The 18,502-nt window shown below is 42.6% G+C and overlaps 1 protein-coding gene across 1 annotated transcript in view; it reads left to right on the top strand.

The window, feature by feature from the left end:
* ERCC6L2 (excision repair cross-complementation group 6 like 2) overlaps positions 1–17,246 on the top strand; it is a 124,945-nt gene extending 107,699 nt beyond the window's left edge. The window contains exons 18-19 of the mRNA XM_015564247.1: positions 9,463–9,644; positions 16,030–17,246. Coding sequence (XP_015419733.1) covers positions 9,463–9,644; positions 16,030–16,996 — 1,149 coding nt within the window. The 3' untranslated portion in view covers positions 16,997–17,246. The remainder of the gene's footprint in view (positions 1–9,462; positions 9,645–16,029) is intronic.
* The last annotated feature ends 1,256 nt before the right edge of the window (positions 17,247–18,502 follow it).

The raw sequence follows: 18,502 nt of genomic DNA, 5'->3' as shown, positions 1-18,502 counted from the left end.
CACTGGGAAGGCAAGCAGGTACGGGTGCTGGCCAGAAAGGCTTTTTAATTTTTTTGTCCCATCAGCACCACCCTTCTGTGATCTTTTCATATAAAAAGCATTATCCTATATAATGAAAGGCTAATATGCAAATAGACCAAACGGTGGAACAACAGAACAATTCAACAACTGGTCGCTATGACATGCGCTGATCACCAGGGGGCATGATCAGAACATGGCGGGCGTTGGCCATGGCAGATGGTGTAGCAGGTGAGCAGGGTCGCCAGACCAAGGCGGAGCACCGGTCGCTGTCATCGGGGCAAGCCTCGGGGGGTTACTGAGAATTCTTTGTTCCCATGCACCACGGTCCAGCCTGGTGCTCACACTGCTGCCGGCACCAGCCCTGGCCCCACTCGCACCCGCAGCCAGAGCCAGAGCCACCACTCGCACCCGCTGCCAGTGCCCGGTGCTGGTCCCGATCACTTGGAGCCATCAGTGGGTGTGAGCGGTGGCTGCTGGCCCTGATCACCCCTGAGGGCTTCTCCACCTCCCCCTGCTCCTGAGGGGTGATCGGGGCAGCAGCTGCCGCTTGCAACCACTGACAGCACCAGCCCCAATTGCTCCATGCCGTGAGTGGGGCCGGAGCCATCAGTGTGTAGGAGCAGTGGTGGCAGGAGCGGGGCTGCTGGCAGACAGGGGACCGGGGGCTGCAGCGGAAGGGGCCGGGCAGGGGCTCATAGGATGGGCCGAGACCCACTCTTGTGCCTACTGCAGCCTCGCGGCCCACAGTTCCTTTCAAGGTGCACGAATTCATGCACTGGGCCCCTAGTGTAATATAAGACCTTCAAAGAGTCTTTAGAGAAAAGTTTACAGTAATAAAATTCAATATAAAGATTGGAGTTGAGATCAGGGCTATAAGATGCTAAGGACCTGCCCATTACCACTTAGTGGAGACTCTTCACAGACTGCTAGAATTGTGACTTACAAATGGAAGAGACAAGTGGGAGTCCAGGTCAAATCCCCTACCCTACGGATCCCGAAGGGCTCAAAAGAGAGAAAACCTCCCCCAAGGTTTACAGTAAGTGTCTGGGTAAGGCCTCGCCCCAAGTCCTCAGACAGCTCCGGTCCTTCTCTCGCCTTTGTAGGAATATTAAAGGGACTTTTCTCCCTGGCCTCCTGCCCATGGAAGACTGGGGGTATTAGTGAACCCTCCCCATTGCTCATCTGCGGGCTTTGGTGAAGGCAACTGACCCTGCCTCACGTGGCTCCTTCCCACGGTCTGACCACTGGCCATGAATGGCCGTGCCTTCAGGTTAGATCCCAAGGAGAGGGGCTCCCTCATTTCTGTTTGCAGTGTGTCCTCCCATGGCTGTCACTTTGTCTGCCTTTTAAATAGGGAAACTTCTTGGATGATGAGAAATGGACTGTCGTGGATAAAAAGGAACCGAAGCTCAGGGCAGTCAATACAGAGCTGTCCTTTCATGGCTCACTCAGACAGCAAAGTAGTATTAAAGATAGAAGGGTGGGCAAGCGTAGGTTTACAGTTATAATACAGCTAGAGGCCCGGTACATGGTCTCGTGCACTGGTGGGGGTCCCTCAGCCTGGCCTGCAGGGATCGGGCCAAAACTAATCTCTGGGTTTGGGGTGCACGTGAAGCAGATTCAGGGCCGACAGTGCCCTGGCAGCAACCTAACCCACAGCTCCCTCCTCTACTGGTTGAAGTGTCTGCCCTCTGGTGATCATTGCACCTCATAGCTACCGGGCAAATGGTCAGACAGTTGGATGGTCACTTAGGCTTTTATATACACTGAGTGGCCAGATTGTTAGGGCCACCTGACGTTTGTAGGCAAATTAGCTATAATTTCACACTGAAGTTGCTAGTTATATTTTTATATATATTTATATTTATATTTATATTTATTAGATTATTATTCAAAATCGACATTTGCCCATCCCTCTATATAGAGATAGATTGTAGCTATAGTTACAAACTTTAATCCGTCTACTCCCCCAAAAAACATTTTTTATTTAAATTTAAGTGTGGTTGTTTTCAGATTTGAATGTGATTTTTAACATGTACAGAAAACCTGACTTTCGTATATATTTGTGGTAGGTCTTCTAACCAGCTGGCTTTTCTCTAGGAGAGAAGACAACCGGGGCAGCTCTCGGCTGCCTTAGGTTTGCTGAGTCCTGGGAGACACTTCCCACCTCCCGCCAGATACCTTGAGTGATTACTTTGAGGAAGGCTTCTTCACACTTGTGCAAAGATCCTTAGAAGTTTTTGTCATTTTAGACTCTCGGATGCCATTTGAATAAATGTATTTGCACGTTTAGTCTAGTACCCCTGATTCCCTGCTTTGCAAAGACAAGCAAGTTTGACTTTTATGTGTTTACAGTGTTGGCCCTTACCTAACACTGCTTTTTAAATTTTTTGTTTGAACAGATGTGTAAACAAAAGCATCGCTGCCTTGCAGACTTCACTAATTAAGGCTTAATGAAGGGGAGCAAATGGAAGGGTGCTTGCCTTTCTTAGGCGTGGTGGCAGCGTTGCTGTGATCAGGTCAGTGTGAGGGCCTGTGCCACATGGATGCCCAGGGTGGCTTCTGAGACTCTGTTCCACTCTCGGGAGCAAGGTACTGATCAAAGAGCTTTCCTGTGGCCGGCAGGTCCTCTGGCGATCACAGCACCGAACTGTCATTGCTCCTTCCACTCCGGCTTCTTGGTGGGTCAGAGCCAGAGGACCTTCTCATCATTCCTTTGAAAATATCCTTCCTGCTTCCAGTCTTCTCAGTAACTGATCAAGCCTGGTCCTATGGTTAAGGGAAAAACAGTCCCTATGACTGTTAATATACACTGCTCTTTGTTCTGTGTATTCTGTCTGTAAAGTGTTTTCTAGAGAAACCAGCTCAGCAGACAGACTCATTCCAAAATTTGCTTCATAAAACATTTCAGTAATTTCTGATAGCCGACTGTGGACAGCTGGCCCATCCTACGAGCTGTTCTGCTTCACTGTGCACTGCCCCCCACCACCAGCCCACCCCCTTTCATGGGAGTCAGATGAGCAGAGAATAAACCAGCATAATCCTCACCAGCTATCGATGGGTCTCCAGGAATTAGCCTCGAGGAGGTTGAGAAAGGTGGCAGAGATTACCGTCGTATTTCTCCTGCCAAATGGAACTAGAGATTATTTATGATTGCTTTTGAAACGTACTCTCCTTGACTGCAGTATTTCTTGCCCCGTGTTTTATGGCGAGGGTGGGTATGGGAAAGATTGATCTTTATCAACTTTTCTCACTTTCTTGCTATTCCTACGTAGGTATCCTCTACAATTCTCCAGTCATTTACCTCCAAAATTACGTTTTTCTTCAAAGACTGTTAATAGAAAGAGCTTTTCTTTTCCTTAAACATTCTCTGTACTACCCCAGTGTAGTTTCCTGGTATATAAAGATAGATTTCATATATAGAAGAGTAAGTAGAAAAATGCTAATGTAGTCATATGGCTGTGAGGTAGGGAAGAATATTTACTTTTACATTTTCTCAGAACACTGACATCAAAGATTACTATCTGCCAAGTAGCAGTACTTTCTCAAGGAAAATCTTGATGGATAATTCTGAAGAAGCTTTTTAAGGAAAAGAACAATTAGGGGATTTTTGCAAAAACTGGGATTTCTGCTTCATGTTATAATTTCAAAATTTCCTATCAATATAGACATAGTGTTCCAGATTTTGGCCATTTTATATCCTGGGGGGAAGAGGAGTAGATTTATTTTGCTTTCTTGAGCAAGCAAAACTCATCTTCTAAATTCCTAATCTAACGGAGGCTAGGGGACTGTCTTGGGCGGGGGGAAAAAATGGACACATATGTAATATCCTTTGTAATAAATAATAAAATTAAAAAATAAATAAATAAAAATAAATAAATAAATAAAAAATAATAATAAATTCCTAATCCAGCTCATTTTACTGAATTTTTCGTTACTTGAGTTTTCATTGCTATTGCTACTTTATAGTGTTGCCTCAGTATCATAGTGTTGCAGCTTTGACATACGTAGTAATGAATAAGTTTGAGTCCAGTTCACAAAACCAGAATTTTTTCATGTTGGCCACAGGCCTTGTGCTTTGCTTTATAATAAATTACAACTGTCACTACAATTGCAATTGCACTATGGCACTATTTTCCTTTATTAGTTTTAAAGGATTGTAAAGAAATCTATTATAATGAATTGCATCTGTGTTGTAATAGATACTATTGTAAAGGATACTATCCTATATAATAAAAGTGTAATATACTAAGTGTCCAACAGATTGGTTGACCATTTGGTTGACCGCTTGACCAGTCGCTATGATGCACACTGACCACCAGGGGGCAGACGCTCTGACCAGTAGGTTAGCCTGCTGCTGGGGTCTGGCCCATAGGGACTGGGCAAGAGGGCCAGACATGCCCTGGAGCCCTCCCGCCGTTCCTCCCTGGCTGGCTGGCCCCCATCAGCCCCAGTCAGGACTGGGTGAGATGGCCCTGATCTCCAGCCAGGCCAAGGGACTCCGTCTGTGCACGAATTCGTGCACCGGACCTCTAGTTTTATTATAAAGTAGTGAAACCAACTTTTATATCAAAAACACTAAATGTTTATTAGATGAACAAAATGTTGTTTCACAGCCTCCTTTCAGTAAAGTGTTAAAGTACCTACTAAAATGGAAATCTGAACCATTGAGCTCATGTGAGAGATGAATGCTTTTTCCTTTTTATTATTGTGTAAAATAATGAGGTTTCAAAATCCTATATAATAAAGAGCTAATAAGCTAATTAGACCAAACAGCAGAATGACCTTCTGGATGAAGCTGGGGCTGCAAGGGCTGGCCAAGGCTGCGAGGGCCAAGCCCCTTGCATGAAATTCGTGCATCGGGCCAAAAATAAAAATCCACATGTCTGATAGGTATGGTTAGAAAGGCTGAATTTTCCTGGAGTTTATAAAATTAACTTATGAAAAATGTATCTACACAAAATATGAGCTTTGTAATGCTTCCAGAGTCAAAAAGACCCATTGTAATCATGTAAATAACTAAAAATGGCCATTAGCTGGCACGATTTCTCCATGGCTTCAGAAATTGCAGTCCATGAGGAGGGAGTGTTCTTGGTTGGCACAGTTCCTTCTCTTTCAGTTTACTCCCTTTATCCTCATGCAAACATTTCTTCTTAGAGATCATCTAAGATAATGAGTCTTTTTATGAGGAACTTTTAACATGCACCTTTTTTTCTTGTGGTGTAAAATAAATGCTTCAAATTTCTTTCAAACTTATCTTTAAAGATCAGCATTTTCCTCTCCTTATCAATAATTTTTTAAGATTTAATAAATTATACCCCTGACTAGTTTGGCTCAGTGGATAGAGCGTCAGCCTGAGGACTCAAGGGTCCCGGGTTCGATTCTGGTCAAGGGCATGTACCCTGGTTGCGGGCACATTCCCAGTGGGGAGTGTGCAGGAGGCGGCTGATTGGGGTTTCTCTATCATCGATGTTTCTGGCTCTCTGTCCCTCTCTCTTTCTCTCTGTAAAAAATCAATAAAATATATTTTAAAAAAAGATTTAATAAATTATATTTAGAAAAAGTACTTTCAACATTGTGTTTGTTCATATGAGTCACAGTAGATTTTGAAAGAAATCTATTTTCATTAGAAATGGTTTGCTGTTAAAGGACAGATAGTTATGTCTTACTAGAGGCTCAGTGCACAGATTCATGCACCGGTGGGGTTCCTCGGCCTGGCCTGTGGGGATCAGGCCGAAACCGGCTCTCTGACATCCCCCAAGGGGTCCCGGATTGCAAGAGGGCGCAGGCCAGGTGGAGGGATACCACCGGTGCACAATTGGTACCGGGGAAGGACTGTGGGAGGGCTCCGGGGCGTGTCCAGCTCATCTTACCCAGTCCCAATTGGGGCCAATCAGAGCTGATCAGGGCCATCTTGCCCAGTCCTGATCAGGGTCGGCCGGCTGATGAGGGACCACGGGAGGTTGGCCAACCCAGAAGGGATCATGGGAGGGCTCCAGGGCATGTCCGTCCTGTCTTGCCCAGTCCCGATTGGCTGGACCCCAGCAGCAAGCTAACCCACCAATCAGAGCTTCTGCCCCCTGGTGGTCAGTGTGCATCCTAGCAACTGGTCAATGGTTGAATGGTCGGACACTTACCATATTGGGCTTTTATTATATAGGATGTTTTGTCTTATATTCAGTTTATTTCAGTAAAATGAACCTCAACATATGTTAAAGAGATAAAGGATTTATTTTTAAAAGAAAAATCGAGATGTGCCATCTTCAAACAAAAAAAATAAAAAAATAGGCTTGTTGCCCAGCCAGTGTGGTTCTGTGGATGAGCATCAGCCCATGAACCAAGAGGTCTCTGGTTCAATTCCCAGCCAGGGCACATTCCTGGTTTGCAGGCTCTTGTTTTCTTGTGATGTAAATCACACCCCAGTGGGGGCCAGTGGGGGGGTGGGGGCGGGTCAGGAGGCACTGATCAATGTTTCTATCTCTCCCTTCCTCTCTCTAAAAATTAATAAAAACATATTTTAAAAAAATAGGCTTGTCAATTTTAAGTCCCTTAAGCTTATTTTGTGTATGTTTATATAAGGGTATTTTGTACCTTTGTATTTGTAAATACCTTTGTTTTCAATTGCAGAGCATGGTAACAGGATCATAACAGGTACTTGGCAAATATTGGTAAAATAAAAAGCCATTACCTACCCACATTCATTGATATATGCCACTTCAATTCCATTGAACTCCCATAAAAGAAAAATAATATGTCATCAACAATCTTTGTCTAGTAAACTCTTATAGTTTTTGTATGTCTGAAAAATTTCTTAAATGATAGTTTAACTGAGTATAGAGTTCTAGATTGACAGTTTTTTTCTCTCTACATGTTGATGGCATTATTTCTATCATCTGGTGGTGGTAGTGATGGTGGTGGTGGTAGTGGTGTTAATGAGGAGTCTGCCTTTAGTTTGATTATCATTTCTTGGTGGGATATCTTGTCTTTTCTTTCTGGTACTTTAAAGATACTCCTTTTATCTGTGATATAATAAGGTATAGATTTATTTTTTCTACTAGGGATTCTCCTTTTTTGGTTTGAGGATTCATGCCTTTAGTTCTCTTCCATTTTCTCTTTCTGGTATGTCCTCTGACTCTTAATTTCTTTCTCTCTCCTTATTTAATCTCTGTACTGTATTCTGAGTAATTTTATTCTTCAATTTTATCAACTATTATTGTAGGTAGTAGGGCTGTTTAGTCTGTTGTTTAACCCATATTTTGAGTTTGTTTCTATTTTTATTTTTCATTTCAAAACTATATTTCCTTTTTAGAGATTGTATTTGGTTCTTTCTCAAATCTGCATATATATATATAGAGAGAGAGATATATAGATTAGATCTCTCTAGATATATAGATATAGATACAGATACAGATATAGATATAGATATAGATGATATAGATATAGATATAGATATATATAGATATATAGATATAGATATATGCCTAAGCGACCATTTGACCATCTGATCTGTAGCTATGACGTGCACTGACTACCAGGGAGCAAGACGCTCAATGCAGGAGCTGCTGAGCTGTGGTGACTTGGCAGCTGCAGTTTTCAGGTGACACACCTGGAACCAGAGAGGAGGGAGCCCAATTCCAGGGTGTGTCACCCGAGAACACCCTCTCTCAATCTGGGACTCTTCAGTGGATGTCAGAGAGCTGGTTTCAGCCCGATCCCCGCAGGCCAGGCCAAGGGACTCCACCACTGCATGAATCCATGCACCAGGCCTCTAATATAATATACAGTTCTTACTGATGGATTCATTCTTTTTCTTTGTGGACATGCTAATGATTTAAAGTCTTTCAGATGGCTTTACTTATAGTTTCTCAGATATATATTCTCACATTTGTTGCATCTGCTACTTACATGATGGTGGGTTTTACATGATCCTAAATTGGAATCACAAGCATTCTCTAGATTATTGATGCCTTTCTATGGTATGTTTTTGTATTTACTCCTCATTGAGATTTTAGGATTTTCAGTGGTTCTAGGCCACCTCTTTGTTAGTTTTTTTTTTTTAAATATATTTTATTGATTTTTACAGAGAGGAAGGGAGAGAGAGATAGAAAGTTAGAAACATCGATCAGCTGCCTCCTGCACATCCCCCTCCGGGGATATGTCCGCAACCCAGGTACATGCCCCTGACCAGAATCGAACCTGGGACCCCTCAGTCTGCAGGCCGACGCTCCATCCACTGAGCCAAACCGGTTTCGGCCTCTTTGTTAGTTTTTAACGTAGATTTTCCATATCACCTAGGTTCTCCAAAGTCAGATTCCACAAGTGGCACAGGCTTGGCATTTCATTTTTTCACCAGTGATTCTGTCTAGAGTAAGAAGGTAGCCTGCTTCGATCCTGTGTCTCCAGTTTGGAGTTTTCTTGCTTTAACTTGCAAATTGGATATAATTTTAACTGCTACTGTATTTTTTTTAGATGATTGTTTTTGTTTTGTTTTTTAATTCAGGGAGTTAAAACAGTTTTTTTTTTATCTCCCCTCCACACATGGAGTCCTGCAAACTATAACTTAGACTCTGTCCCTGGTGGCTACTGAGCTTCAGCTCCCCCTCACCACTCTAATCTTACTTCTTTGTTTTGGGCACCTAGAGATTTTCCTTTCTTAGTTTTAAGCCCAAGTACAATTTTATTGTCAAATTGTATCCAGTATTTCTTTTTGGGGAATGGGATGGTAATTTTCCACATATTTACTGTACCATCTTGTCAGGGAACTTTCAGCCATATAGTTTAAATGGCCCACTTTTTTTTTTTTTAACAATTATGTTAACCAAATAACCCATAGTCTGTAAAATAAATATGATTCTGTCTATAATTTCAATTAACTGTAGTTAGCATCTTTAAGTCACTAAATATTCTTATAACCCAGTAGGTAAAGTGGGATTTGTGAAAATGTTTTCTTATTTAATTATCACATAAAGATTATGATTTTTTCAATTTGACTACTTACTTACACTACTGACATAGAAACTGAGAAAGTCTTCTTAATAATTTTAAGAAAAATTACCAAATTAAAATTTTTAAATATCCCGTTTTTATGCCATTATTTATATAATCACTAATTTTTATTCTTATTTAGGGTAGTGTATGTCAGCATTATGCCCAGTCTTGCCAATAGAAATATATTATTGCCATTACTTTTACTTCATCTTTAGGAAAGGTATATCTTTAACATATATCTTAAACCATAGCTACAATGGAAACATCATAGTATTACCATTACTTTTCTGTTTTGATGATGTGTCTTTTTAAATATCTATGTTAACATCTTCTGATAATAATATCAGTTGGAGAATATGATATATTTGATTATTGAAAACAACACAGTCTCCTCATTTGACCAAAAATGACTATTTTTTTGAGACTTCGTTTTGCTTCCTTCCCTTTTTTCAGACATATAAAGACAGAATGAAGGCAGATACATCGACACATGCTAAGGAAGTTCAACAAGCAAGTGAAGGAGGTGTTTCGTGTCCCCTTTACATTGCACACCCCGTGAGCCAGAAGAAGAAGAAAGTCTACCATACCGACCAGACCACCTTCATACTGGGAGAAACACCAAGAGGGGTTCGCAGGTATGTCGCCTATGACACACTGGACTCTAAGAGTGCTTCTCAAAGGAAACACAGCTCCTTAGGAAAACAAACTATTTTAATGTTAGCCATACCTGGCATCTGAATATTTCAGAAAAATCTTAATTTGTACAATTTAAGAAATAAATTCCAAATGTTTTAGATGTTTTTAGAAAGCTAATCCCTGAATTGATAAAAAACGGAAATCACTTTATGTCGGTAAATGAAATACTTAAGTGCATTATATTCATTCGCTTATTTAATATCTGTTGAACACCTCATATGTACCCACGCATTGTGCTGGGTACTGCATTTACAGTGTAAAAAAAAAAAAAGACAGTTTATAGTTCAGTGGGATGGGAGTTGGCATTGACGCATAAATTTCAAAAGTAAAATAACAGTAATTGCATAATGGTACATTTGTTATGAGACTGGAAGGGTCAGGCCTCCTTGATGGAGAATAATGGGGTCGGGAGGGGTGTAACTATCTTTCTCTTGGGTGGTCATGGAAGACTGCACTACACGAGTGACGTTTACCGTGAGACCCGAGGGATAACTGGGCAAAGAACCAGAATTAGAGCATCCCTGCAGAGGGAAGAGGGTGGATGTGTTGAAGAACCGAGGGAAGACCAGTGCACTCAGTACATAATAAACCAAGGAGCAAGTGGCATGAGATGAAGGGAGAGATGTAGACGGAGCTGGAGGATGCAGAGTGGTGGGTTGTGGGGAAGTTTTGGATTTTGTTCCAAGTGCAGTGGAAGGCTGTTGAAGCAGGATAGGATCTGATGTATGTTTCTAAAACATTGTTCCAGTTTCTGTGTGGAAGAGGGCATCATGGACTAGGGGAGACCAGAAGGAACTAACTAGACATGTGATGGTGGTTTGCAATAGGGTGGTTGCCATGGAGACACAGCTAAATGAATGTGTTTCGTGTTGGACTCGTTGCTGGGAAAGGGAGAAGACAGAATAACTCCCAACTTTCTGTCTTGAGCAACAAGTTGGTTTTACTGAACGGGGAAAACTAAGAGAGAAACAAGTTTGGAGTTTAAAACAAAACAAAACACAAAACAGGAGTTCTCTTTGGCTCATCTTACATTTGAGGTCCTAGGAAAATGTTGAGCAGGTGATGGATTGCTCTCCTGGGATCCTGAGACTAGGATCTAAATTTAGAATCTCTGCGTTGAGATTATAAATGGTGTTTGGAGCCCTGGGACTGAAGAGCACAGGTAGGGAGCACGGAGGAGAGGAGGAGCCCCAGGACTGAGCCTGGGGGTGAAGGCGGCCTGTTGAGTAGGAGGCATGGTGAGGCCTGGAAGTCCGAGAGAAGTGAGTTTGAAAAGGAGAGAGCTCTTACCTGGATCAGATGTTGTGGGACGTGCCCCTGGAGTGGGCAGCAGAGAACGGACCTGAGCAGTCTGAGTAGACACTGCTGGGAAGAGGGGGCAAACAGTGAGTGGGCAGACCCACAACAGCTCTTTAGGTTGGAATATGAAGCGGAGCCGCAGCGGGAGGGCATTGTGGGATCGAGGGTAAGTTTTTTTAAATTGGTAAGATAATAGAACCTGTGTGTGTCCAGGAAACAGACCAATCGGGAAGAGAGGTCGTGCCAGAGTGAATGAAAAGAGTGAAGTGCTGGAGGCAGGAGAGGGCAGGATCTAGGCCACTGGCCAAATGCAGTCTTTGCCAGGCCTTAACAGAGAAGAGGCTAAGGTGGCCACAGATACAGTGATATTTCCTCAGTTAAAGGACAATGAAAGTCATCAGTTCAGAGGGAGAGATTTAGGGAGAGGAGAGTTGTGAAAGATCATGTATAAAGCAGAAAAGCAAGCTTAGTGGGACTAGCCTTCCTGGGCAATGCAGAGTCCCCGTTTGAGAGCAATTCCAGTAACGCTCTCGGCGTAACTGACTGCATCCCGGTCACAGCAGCCTCTTCCCAGAGGGCCTAGCGGCCAAGGCGATGGCCTGGGGCAGCTGCTGAGGCACCACCAAGCCTTGGGTAAATAGCAGTCTTCACACATCAATATTAGAAAGACCGTGAGAGTGGATCTGGAGATGATTAATAAACAAAATGATAGTACCGTGCTTGCTTCATGTGAAGTGAAAACCGGACCCTTTTAAGAACATGCTGTTGCTTTCCAGCAAGGACAGGAGCAGTTTCCAGGGCAGAAACTTGGAAGCTTATATTTGTTTATTAAATATTCCGTTGGCCGCGAGCATGGCTGCTGATCAGCCAGAGTTCATACCTGGATTTGGGACAGTAAGGCCCGGGGTGGGGAGGATGGAACCATGCTGCTCACCTGAGGCCACAGCCATGAGGCGCAATGAGGACTGCCCCTAAAATCAAAGGAAACAAACATTATAGTGCCTGTGGGAGTGGCAAAAATAAGCTCTACTTACACACATTTTTTAAAAATCTTACCCTCAGGATTCTCTGTTATGTGCAAATTCAAACAAAGTGGCGTAGGGAGCCCTGGCGGTTTCCAGCTGGTTCTCGTCCGTTTGTCTTCCTTTCTGTGCACCAGGGCCTCTCCCTGGAAGGCCTCATCCCTCGCCTTCGCCTGACTGGCCTCGGGACAGCGGAGCAGCCTTCCCCTCTGCCGTGCCCACTGCCAGTCACTGGTTAGGTCCCCTCTGGGCGCGGCACTGGCCCACCATGGGGTTTCCCACTCGGCTCGGGCTTGACCTTCAGAAAGCCCTGGAAGACAGGGAGCTAGGGCTTGTGCTGTTGTACGTTCCTCCCCCAGAGCCTGGCACATCAGAGGGTTCTGTACACATATGTTGAATGAATAAATGAATGTTTTAAGGAATAGCATATAAAATATAGATGTAATTCTGAAACTTGGGGACTTTCAGTCACATGCTGCAATACCAGCTATGGCTTTTGTTTAAAGGAATGTTTACAAACATTGGGCTCTCTTGACTCATGGCCCAGACTCCGCATCAGCAAAGTGATACCCTCCATCATACCTAGTCTGCTCGGGGCGCCCTAACAAATTACCACAGACTGGAGTTTAAATGGCAGAAATTGCTCTCCATTCTGGGAGCTCCAAGATCAAGGTGCCAGTTGATTTGGTTCCTGGTGAGGACTTTTCCTGGCTTCCAGCAGCCACCTCCTCACTGTGTCTTCCCATGATACAGAGCGAGCTCTCTGGTGACTGCTTATGACCTCATTTAATCGTAGTTACCTCCTACAGGCTCTGTCTCCAAATATACTCACACAGGACTGCTTAGGGCCTTGCCATAGGACATGTGGGGTGGGGGGAGACACAGTTCAGTCCACAGCGCCCTCACCTGGGGAAAGGAGCAGAGTCTGAGACAACCTTTCCGCCTCCATCCCACTGGGGCCCCAGAGGCCCATCTCCCACACATGCATGTAGCAGCTTTGATTGGTGTCTTATACTAAGTGTGAAGCTTACTTCCTCAAGTAGCAGCTCACCGCCTTGCCCAGTGCCAGTCTATTTTTCCCGAATATTTGAAGTGACATATGTACTTTTATTGTTGCGTGTGTGTTATTTTTCAGTTACAGTTGACATTCAATATTATATTAGTTTCAGGTGGACAGCATAGTGTTAGACATTTACAGAACTTATGACGTGAAATCTCCACTACGTCTAGTACCCGCTGGCAGCGTACATAGTTCCTACAGTGTTACTGACTGTACTCCCTGGGCTGTACCTTACACCCCTGTGACTCTTGTGACTGCCAGTCAGTACTTTTTAATCCCTCCAGCTTTCTCACCAGCCCCCACAGTCCCTCTCCCATCTGGCAACCATCAGTGTGTTCTCTGTGTCCATGAGTCTGTTTCTGTTTTGTCTGTTTTTGTTTTTTAGATTCCACATAGAAGTGAGGTCATCTGGTATGTGTCTTTCTCTGTGTGACTTATTTCACTTAGCATAATACCTCCTAGGTCCATCCATATTGTTACAGATGGTAAGGTTTCATTCTTTTTTATAGCTGAGTAATATTCTATTGTCTATATGTACCCCATCTTCTTTATCCAGTTATCTATTGATGGATACTTAGGTTGCTTCCATACCTTAGCTATTATAAATAACTAGAGGCCCAGTGCATGAAATTCATACACGTGTAGGGGGGCCCTCAGCCTGGTCCGTGCCCTCTCACAGTCCGGGAACCCTCGGAGGATGCCCATTGGCCTAAGCCGTCAGCCAGACATCCTTAGCGCTGCTGCGAAGGCGAGAGAGGCTCCCACCACCACCACTGCTTTTCATTCTTTTTTATAGCTGAGTAATATTCTATTGTCTATATGTACCCCATCTTCTTTATCCAGTTATCTATTGATGGATACTTAGGTTGCTTCCATACCTTAGCTATTATAAATAACTAGAGGCCCAGTGCATGAAATTCATACACTTGTAGGGGGGCCCTCAGCCTGGTCCGTGCCCTCTCACAGTCCGGGAACCCTCGGAGGATGCCCATTGGCCTAAGCCGTCAGCCAGACATCCTTAGCGCTGCTGCGAAGGCGAGAGAGGCTCCCACCACCACCACTGCTTCTGCCAGCCGTGAGCCCAGCTTCTGCCTGAGTGTGGCTCCCCCTGTGGGAGCGCACTGACTACAGGGGGCAGCTCCTGCGTTCAGTGTCTGACCCCTGGTAGTCAGTGTGTGTCATAACAACTGGTCATTCTGCCGTTTGGCCAGTTTGCATATTAGCCTTTTGTTATATAGGATGCTGCAGTGCACATAGGGATGCATATACTTCTTAAAATTAGTGTTTGGGGTTCCTTCAAATAAATACCCAGAAGTGAAATTGCTGGGTCAAAAGGTAGTTCTATTTTTTAATATTTTGAGGAACCTCCACACTGTTTTTCATAGTGATTACACCAGTTTGCAATCCCAACAACAGTGAAGGAGGGTTCCCTTTCCTCCATATCCTCGCCAACACTTGTTGTTGTTTTATTGGTGACAACCATTCTGACAGGTGTGAGGTGGTAGCTCATTGTGGTTTTAATTTGCATTTCCTTGATGATTAGTGACATTGAGCATCTTTTCATATGTCTATTGCCATCTGTATGTCCTCTTTGGAGAAATATCTATTTGGGTCCCCTGCCCATTTTTAATTGGATTATTTGGGGTTTTTTGGTGTTGAGTTGTATGAGTTTTTTATAAATGTTGGATATTAACTCCTATCAGATGTATCATTGGCAAATATCTTCTTCCATTCAGTAGGTTGTCTTTTTGTTTTATTAATGGTTTCCTTTGCTCTGCAAAAACTTTTGAGTTTGATGTAGTTCTATTTGTTTATTTTTCATTTTGTTTCCCTTGCCCAAGGAGACATATCCAAAAAAACTGTTGCCATGAGCGATATCAGAGAGTTACTGCCTATGCTTGCTTCTAGGAGTTTGATGGTTACAGATATCACATTTCAGTGTTCAATCCATTGTGTGTTTATTTCCGCGTACAGTATAAGAAAGTGGTCTCATTTCATTATTTGCATGTATTTGTCCAGTTTTCCCAACACCACTTACTGAATAGACTGTCTTTACCCCATTGTATATTCTTGCCTTCTTTGTCACATATGAATTGACCATAGAGGCATGGGTTGTTCATTTCTGGGCTCTCAATTCTCTTCCATTTATCTATGTGTCTGTTTTATGCTAGTAACATGTTGTTTTCATTACTATGACCTTCTAGTAGAGTTTGTCATCAGGTAATGCGATATCTCAAACTTTGTTCTTCTTTCTCAAGATTCCTGTGGCTATTCAGTGTCTTTTGTGGCTCCATATACATTTTAGGATTATTTGTTCCTAGTTCTGTGGGGGAAAGAATAGCATCTCACCTTTTAGGTTAGCTGTCTATACTGAAATCGGACCGATTAGGGGAAGAAAGAATCTAGGTTTGTAAGTTTAGGACTTTTGTTTAGGCTCATCAAAAAGTTATGTGAAATTCCATGTTGTATTTGTGTGGAAGAAGGGGAAAAAGGACAGAGAAGTAAAAAATTCCTTTCTTATTTTTCAGAATGTTTTCTTTTCTATTTATTAAGACCCTTCTTTGACAATTTTATTTTATGGAACTTGAATGCAATATAGATTTTCAAATACAGATTATATGAATTATTATTCTCATGTCAGTCATAAATTGGCTGACTGGAAGAGTAGTGTGCCAGGATCTCATAATTCCCAGGAAATACCTAATAGTATAAATCAGAATAATTTTTAAAGTTGGTGATTTCATGAGCTAAAACATTTTTTCACTAGTGTAAAGAAATAAGTCACATTCTGCTAGTGTAAAATGCACTTTTATTATGGAATTAAGGTAATATATACTAAAGGAATAAGATTGTTTTGTTTCTACATCTCATGTCATGATGACAAGTTCTTTAGAAATACAATGTAATAAAAATAACCACTAGTTTTGTTCATTAAATCTTCAGAAAGCAATTTGAAGAAATGGCTTCGTATTTTAATTTGTCTTCTGTAAAGGAATTTGCTCAACATATAACTAATGCCACATCAGAAGAACGACAGAGAATGCTAAGAGACTTTTATGCTTCTCAGTATCCAGAGGTCAAAGATTTTTTTGTGGATTCTGCTGCAGGATTCATTAAACCTGTCCACGAGGCAGGAAAGAGAGGCAGGAATAAGTCTGAAAAGAGAGAGTCTTCTATAAAAGAAAAGCTGCCAGATTCCAAAACTTTGTCATTTAAAGATTCTACCAAAAAAAATTCTCAAATTTGCAGCCCAAAAAGATACACGGAAAAATCAGTTAGGCCTCAAAGTCATGGTTTCTGTAGAGAAGAGCTGCTTTCTAACAATGCAGAAACTCCGAAATTACCTATGAGCTCTGCCCAAGGGACTGACAGTGAAAAACACAGCCAAGTATCCAAAGATCCCACAGCGTCCAGTTCCCTGAGCAGTGAATCTGAAGCATGTGAGAGAAGGTTAGAAAATACTATGAAAGACCAGCAGGGCCTCACAAGAATGGGCATTTCAAGAAATGAACCCCTTTTCAAACTGGAAAACAAAAAGATAAAAAATGCAGAGTTAGAAAAGATTTCTGTGGCAGGCTTACTGGGTGACACCTCTATTCTTGATGACCTCTTTAAAAGTCACGGGAACAGTCCCACACGACTGCCAAGGAAAATTCTTTCAGGGCCCATGGAAAAAGCAAAACGGAGACCCAAAGATTTCTGGGACATCCTGAATGAGCAGAATGACCACAGCCTCAGCAGACTCACCGACTTGGCAGTTATAGAGACTCTGTGTGACAAAGTGCCCCTGGCTGCACCCTCCAGGACCGGGGAGCCAGAAACTTCGCTTTGGAAATCAAACGAGAACTTTTTGTGGAAAAAAGTAAATTCAAGTGATGCGGATGAAAACACAACCAAAACGCAAGAGTAATACATAAACATACAGATTTCTGCCTTCAACGTTTACAACACTCTCTCAGCCTCATTATGTTAACTTGAACACACTTGTCAACATTTGTTTTTATTAAACTCTTGCTCTAGGGTTATTTTTTAAGTCCAAAATGTTATCATGTATTTGCTTCCCTTGATATCTTATTTAATCTTTTTAAAGTTATGATTTTATTCATGTGATTTATTATAACATGTAACTTTATTTATAGAATAAAAATTAATTTTATTCCATAAACCTCTTAAGCAACAGAAACAACTCTGTGTTTACCAGGAGACCTGGGCATCTCTCTTGCTGAGTCGTTATGTGACTTTGGATCAGTCACTCACCCTGGTCTACAGCTGTTCCCCAATGTGAAAGATGAAGGGGTTGAATTTGATCAAGGTGGGCGTCCTTCTAGTTTAAAAAGCTTTGGTTTACTCTCCCAGATCCCATTAAATCATAGGCCAGATTATGTTCACACCCTGCCCAAATCAAGTGTACACTGACATGTTCTTACTAACATTTTGAAAATTATTACGTTAACTGTTTTCCTTTACCCTCAGTATCATGTCTACTGTTGTTAAACTACTTTCAGTGGTTCTCAACCTTCCTAATGCCGCGATCTCATAATTGAACATAATTAAAGCATAGTGATTAATCACAAAAACAATATGTAATTATATATGTGTTTTCCAATGGTCTTAGGCGACCCCTGTGAAAGGGTCGTTCGACCCCCAAAGGAGTCGCGACCCACAGGTTGAGAACCGCTGCTAGGTGATAATAATTACTAGAACTGAATATGTGGCATTATGTTAAAATAGTAAGTTTATAACTGCTCAGAATCAAAGGGCTGATGTATAACTTTACCATATGAGATAGGATGCTGAAGTAGTATGATTATTACCTTAGCCCCAGATGTCACTGTCTCAACTTTTCATACAACTACCAGGACCTAATCAATGTAAAGCTTTGTAGAGTACTTTTGTATTTCTTAAGTATGAAGAAATGAGTAAATATTTTATTTGAAACTTAAATCCTGTTGGATTTAACTTATACGGTGTACACCCAATGGCATGTGCTCATTGCTGAATTCCTTCATTGGAAGCATTCACTCAGCTCCTGCCTGGACTGTGCTAGGAGCTGCAGCGGTCCAGGTACAACGCTGCTCCAGGTGACAGAGCTGACCCTGTCTGTGAAGCCGACACCCGCAGCTTCTCTGACCACATTCAGAGGCACCGTAGCAGCTTCTCCCACTGAGCTCGCAGGCTGATTGGCGGGCGTTCCCAGAAAAGGGCAGCGAACCGGGCAGTGGTGTTGCTCAGGGGTCCCTGTCACTGTATGGAGTGGGGAGGCCCTCAGAGGACCCGGAGGGAGGAGCCGCTGCTCAGAAATGACCAAAAAAAGTCAGAAAGAAAGCTCTCCTCCAGGGACTGAGCAGCCGACTATGTTTTTTGCTGGGGCAATGTTGAGGGCTGGGGGGAAGGAGGAAGGAGGCTGGGGGGGAAA

The sequence above is a fragment of the Myotis davidii genome, unplaced genomic scaffold, assembly GCF_000327345.1.
Source record: "Myotis davidii unplaced genomic scaffold, ASM32734v1 scaffold190, whole genome shotgun sequence".
NCBI lineage: Eukaryota > Metazoa > Chordata > Mammalia > Chiroptera > Vespertilionidae > Myotis > Myotis davidii.
Note: the sequence above shows the minus strand (reverse complement) of the source record. Positions and strands in the feature narration are given on the sequence as shown.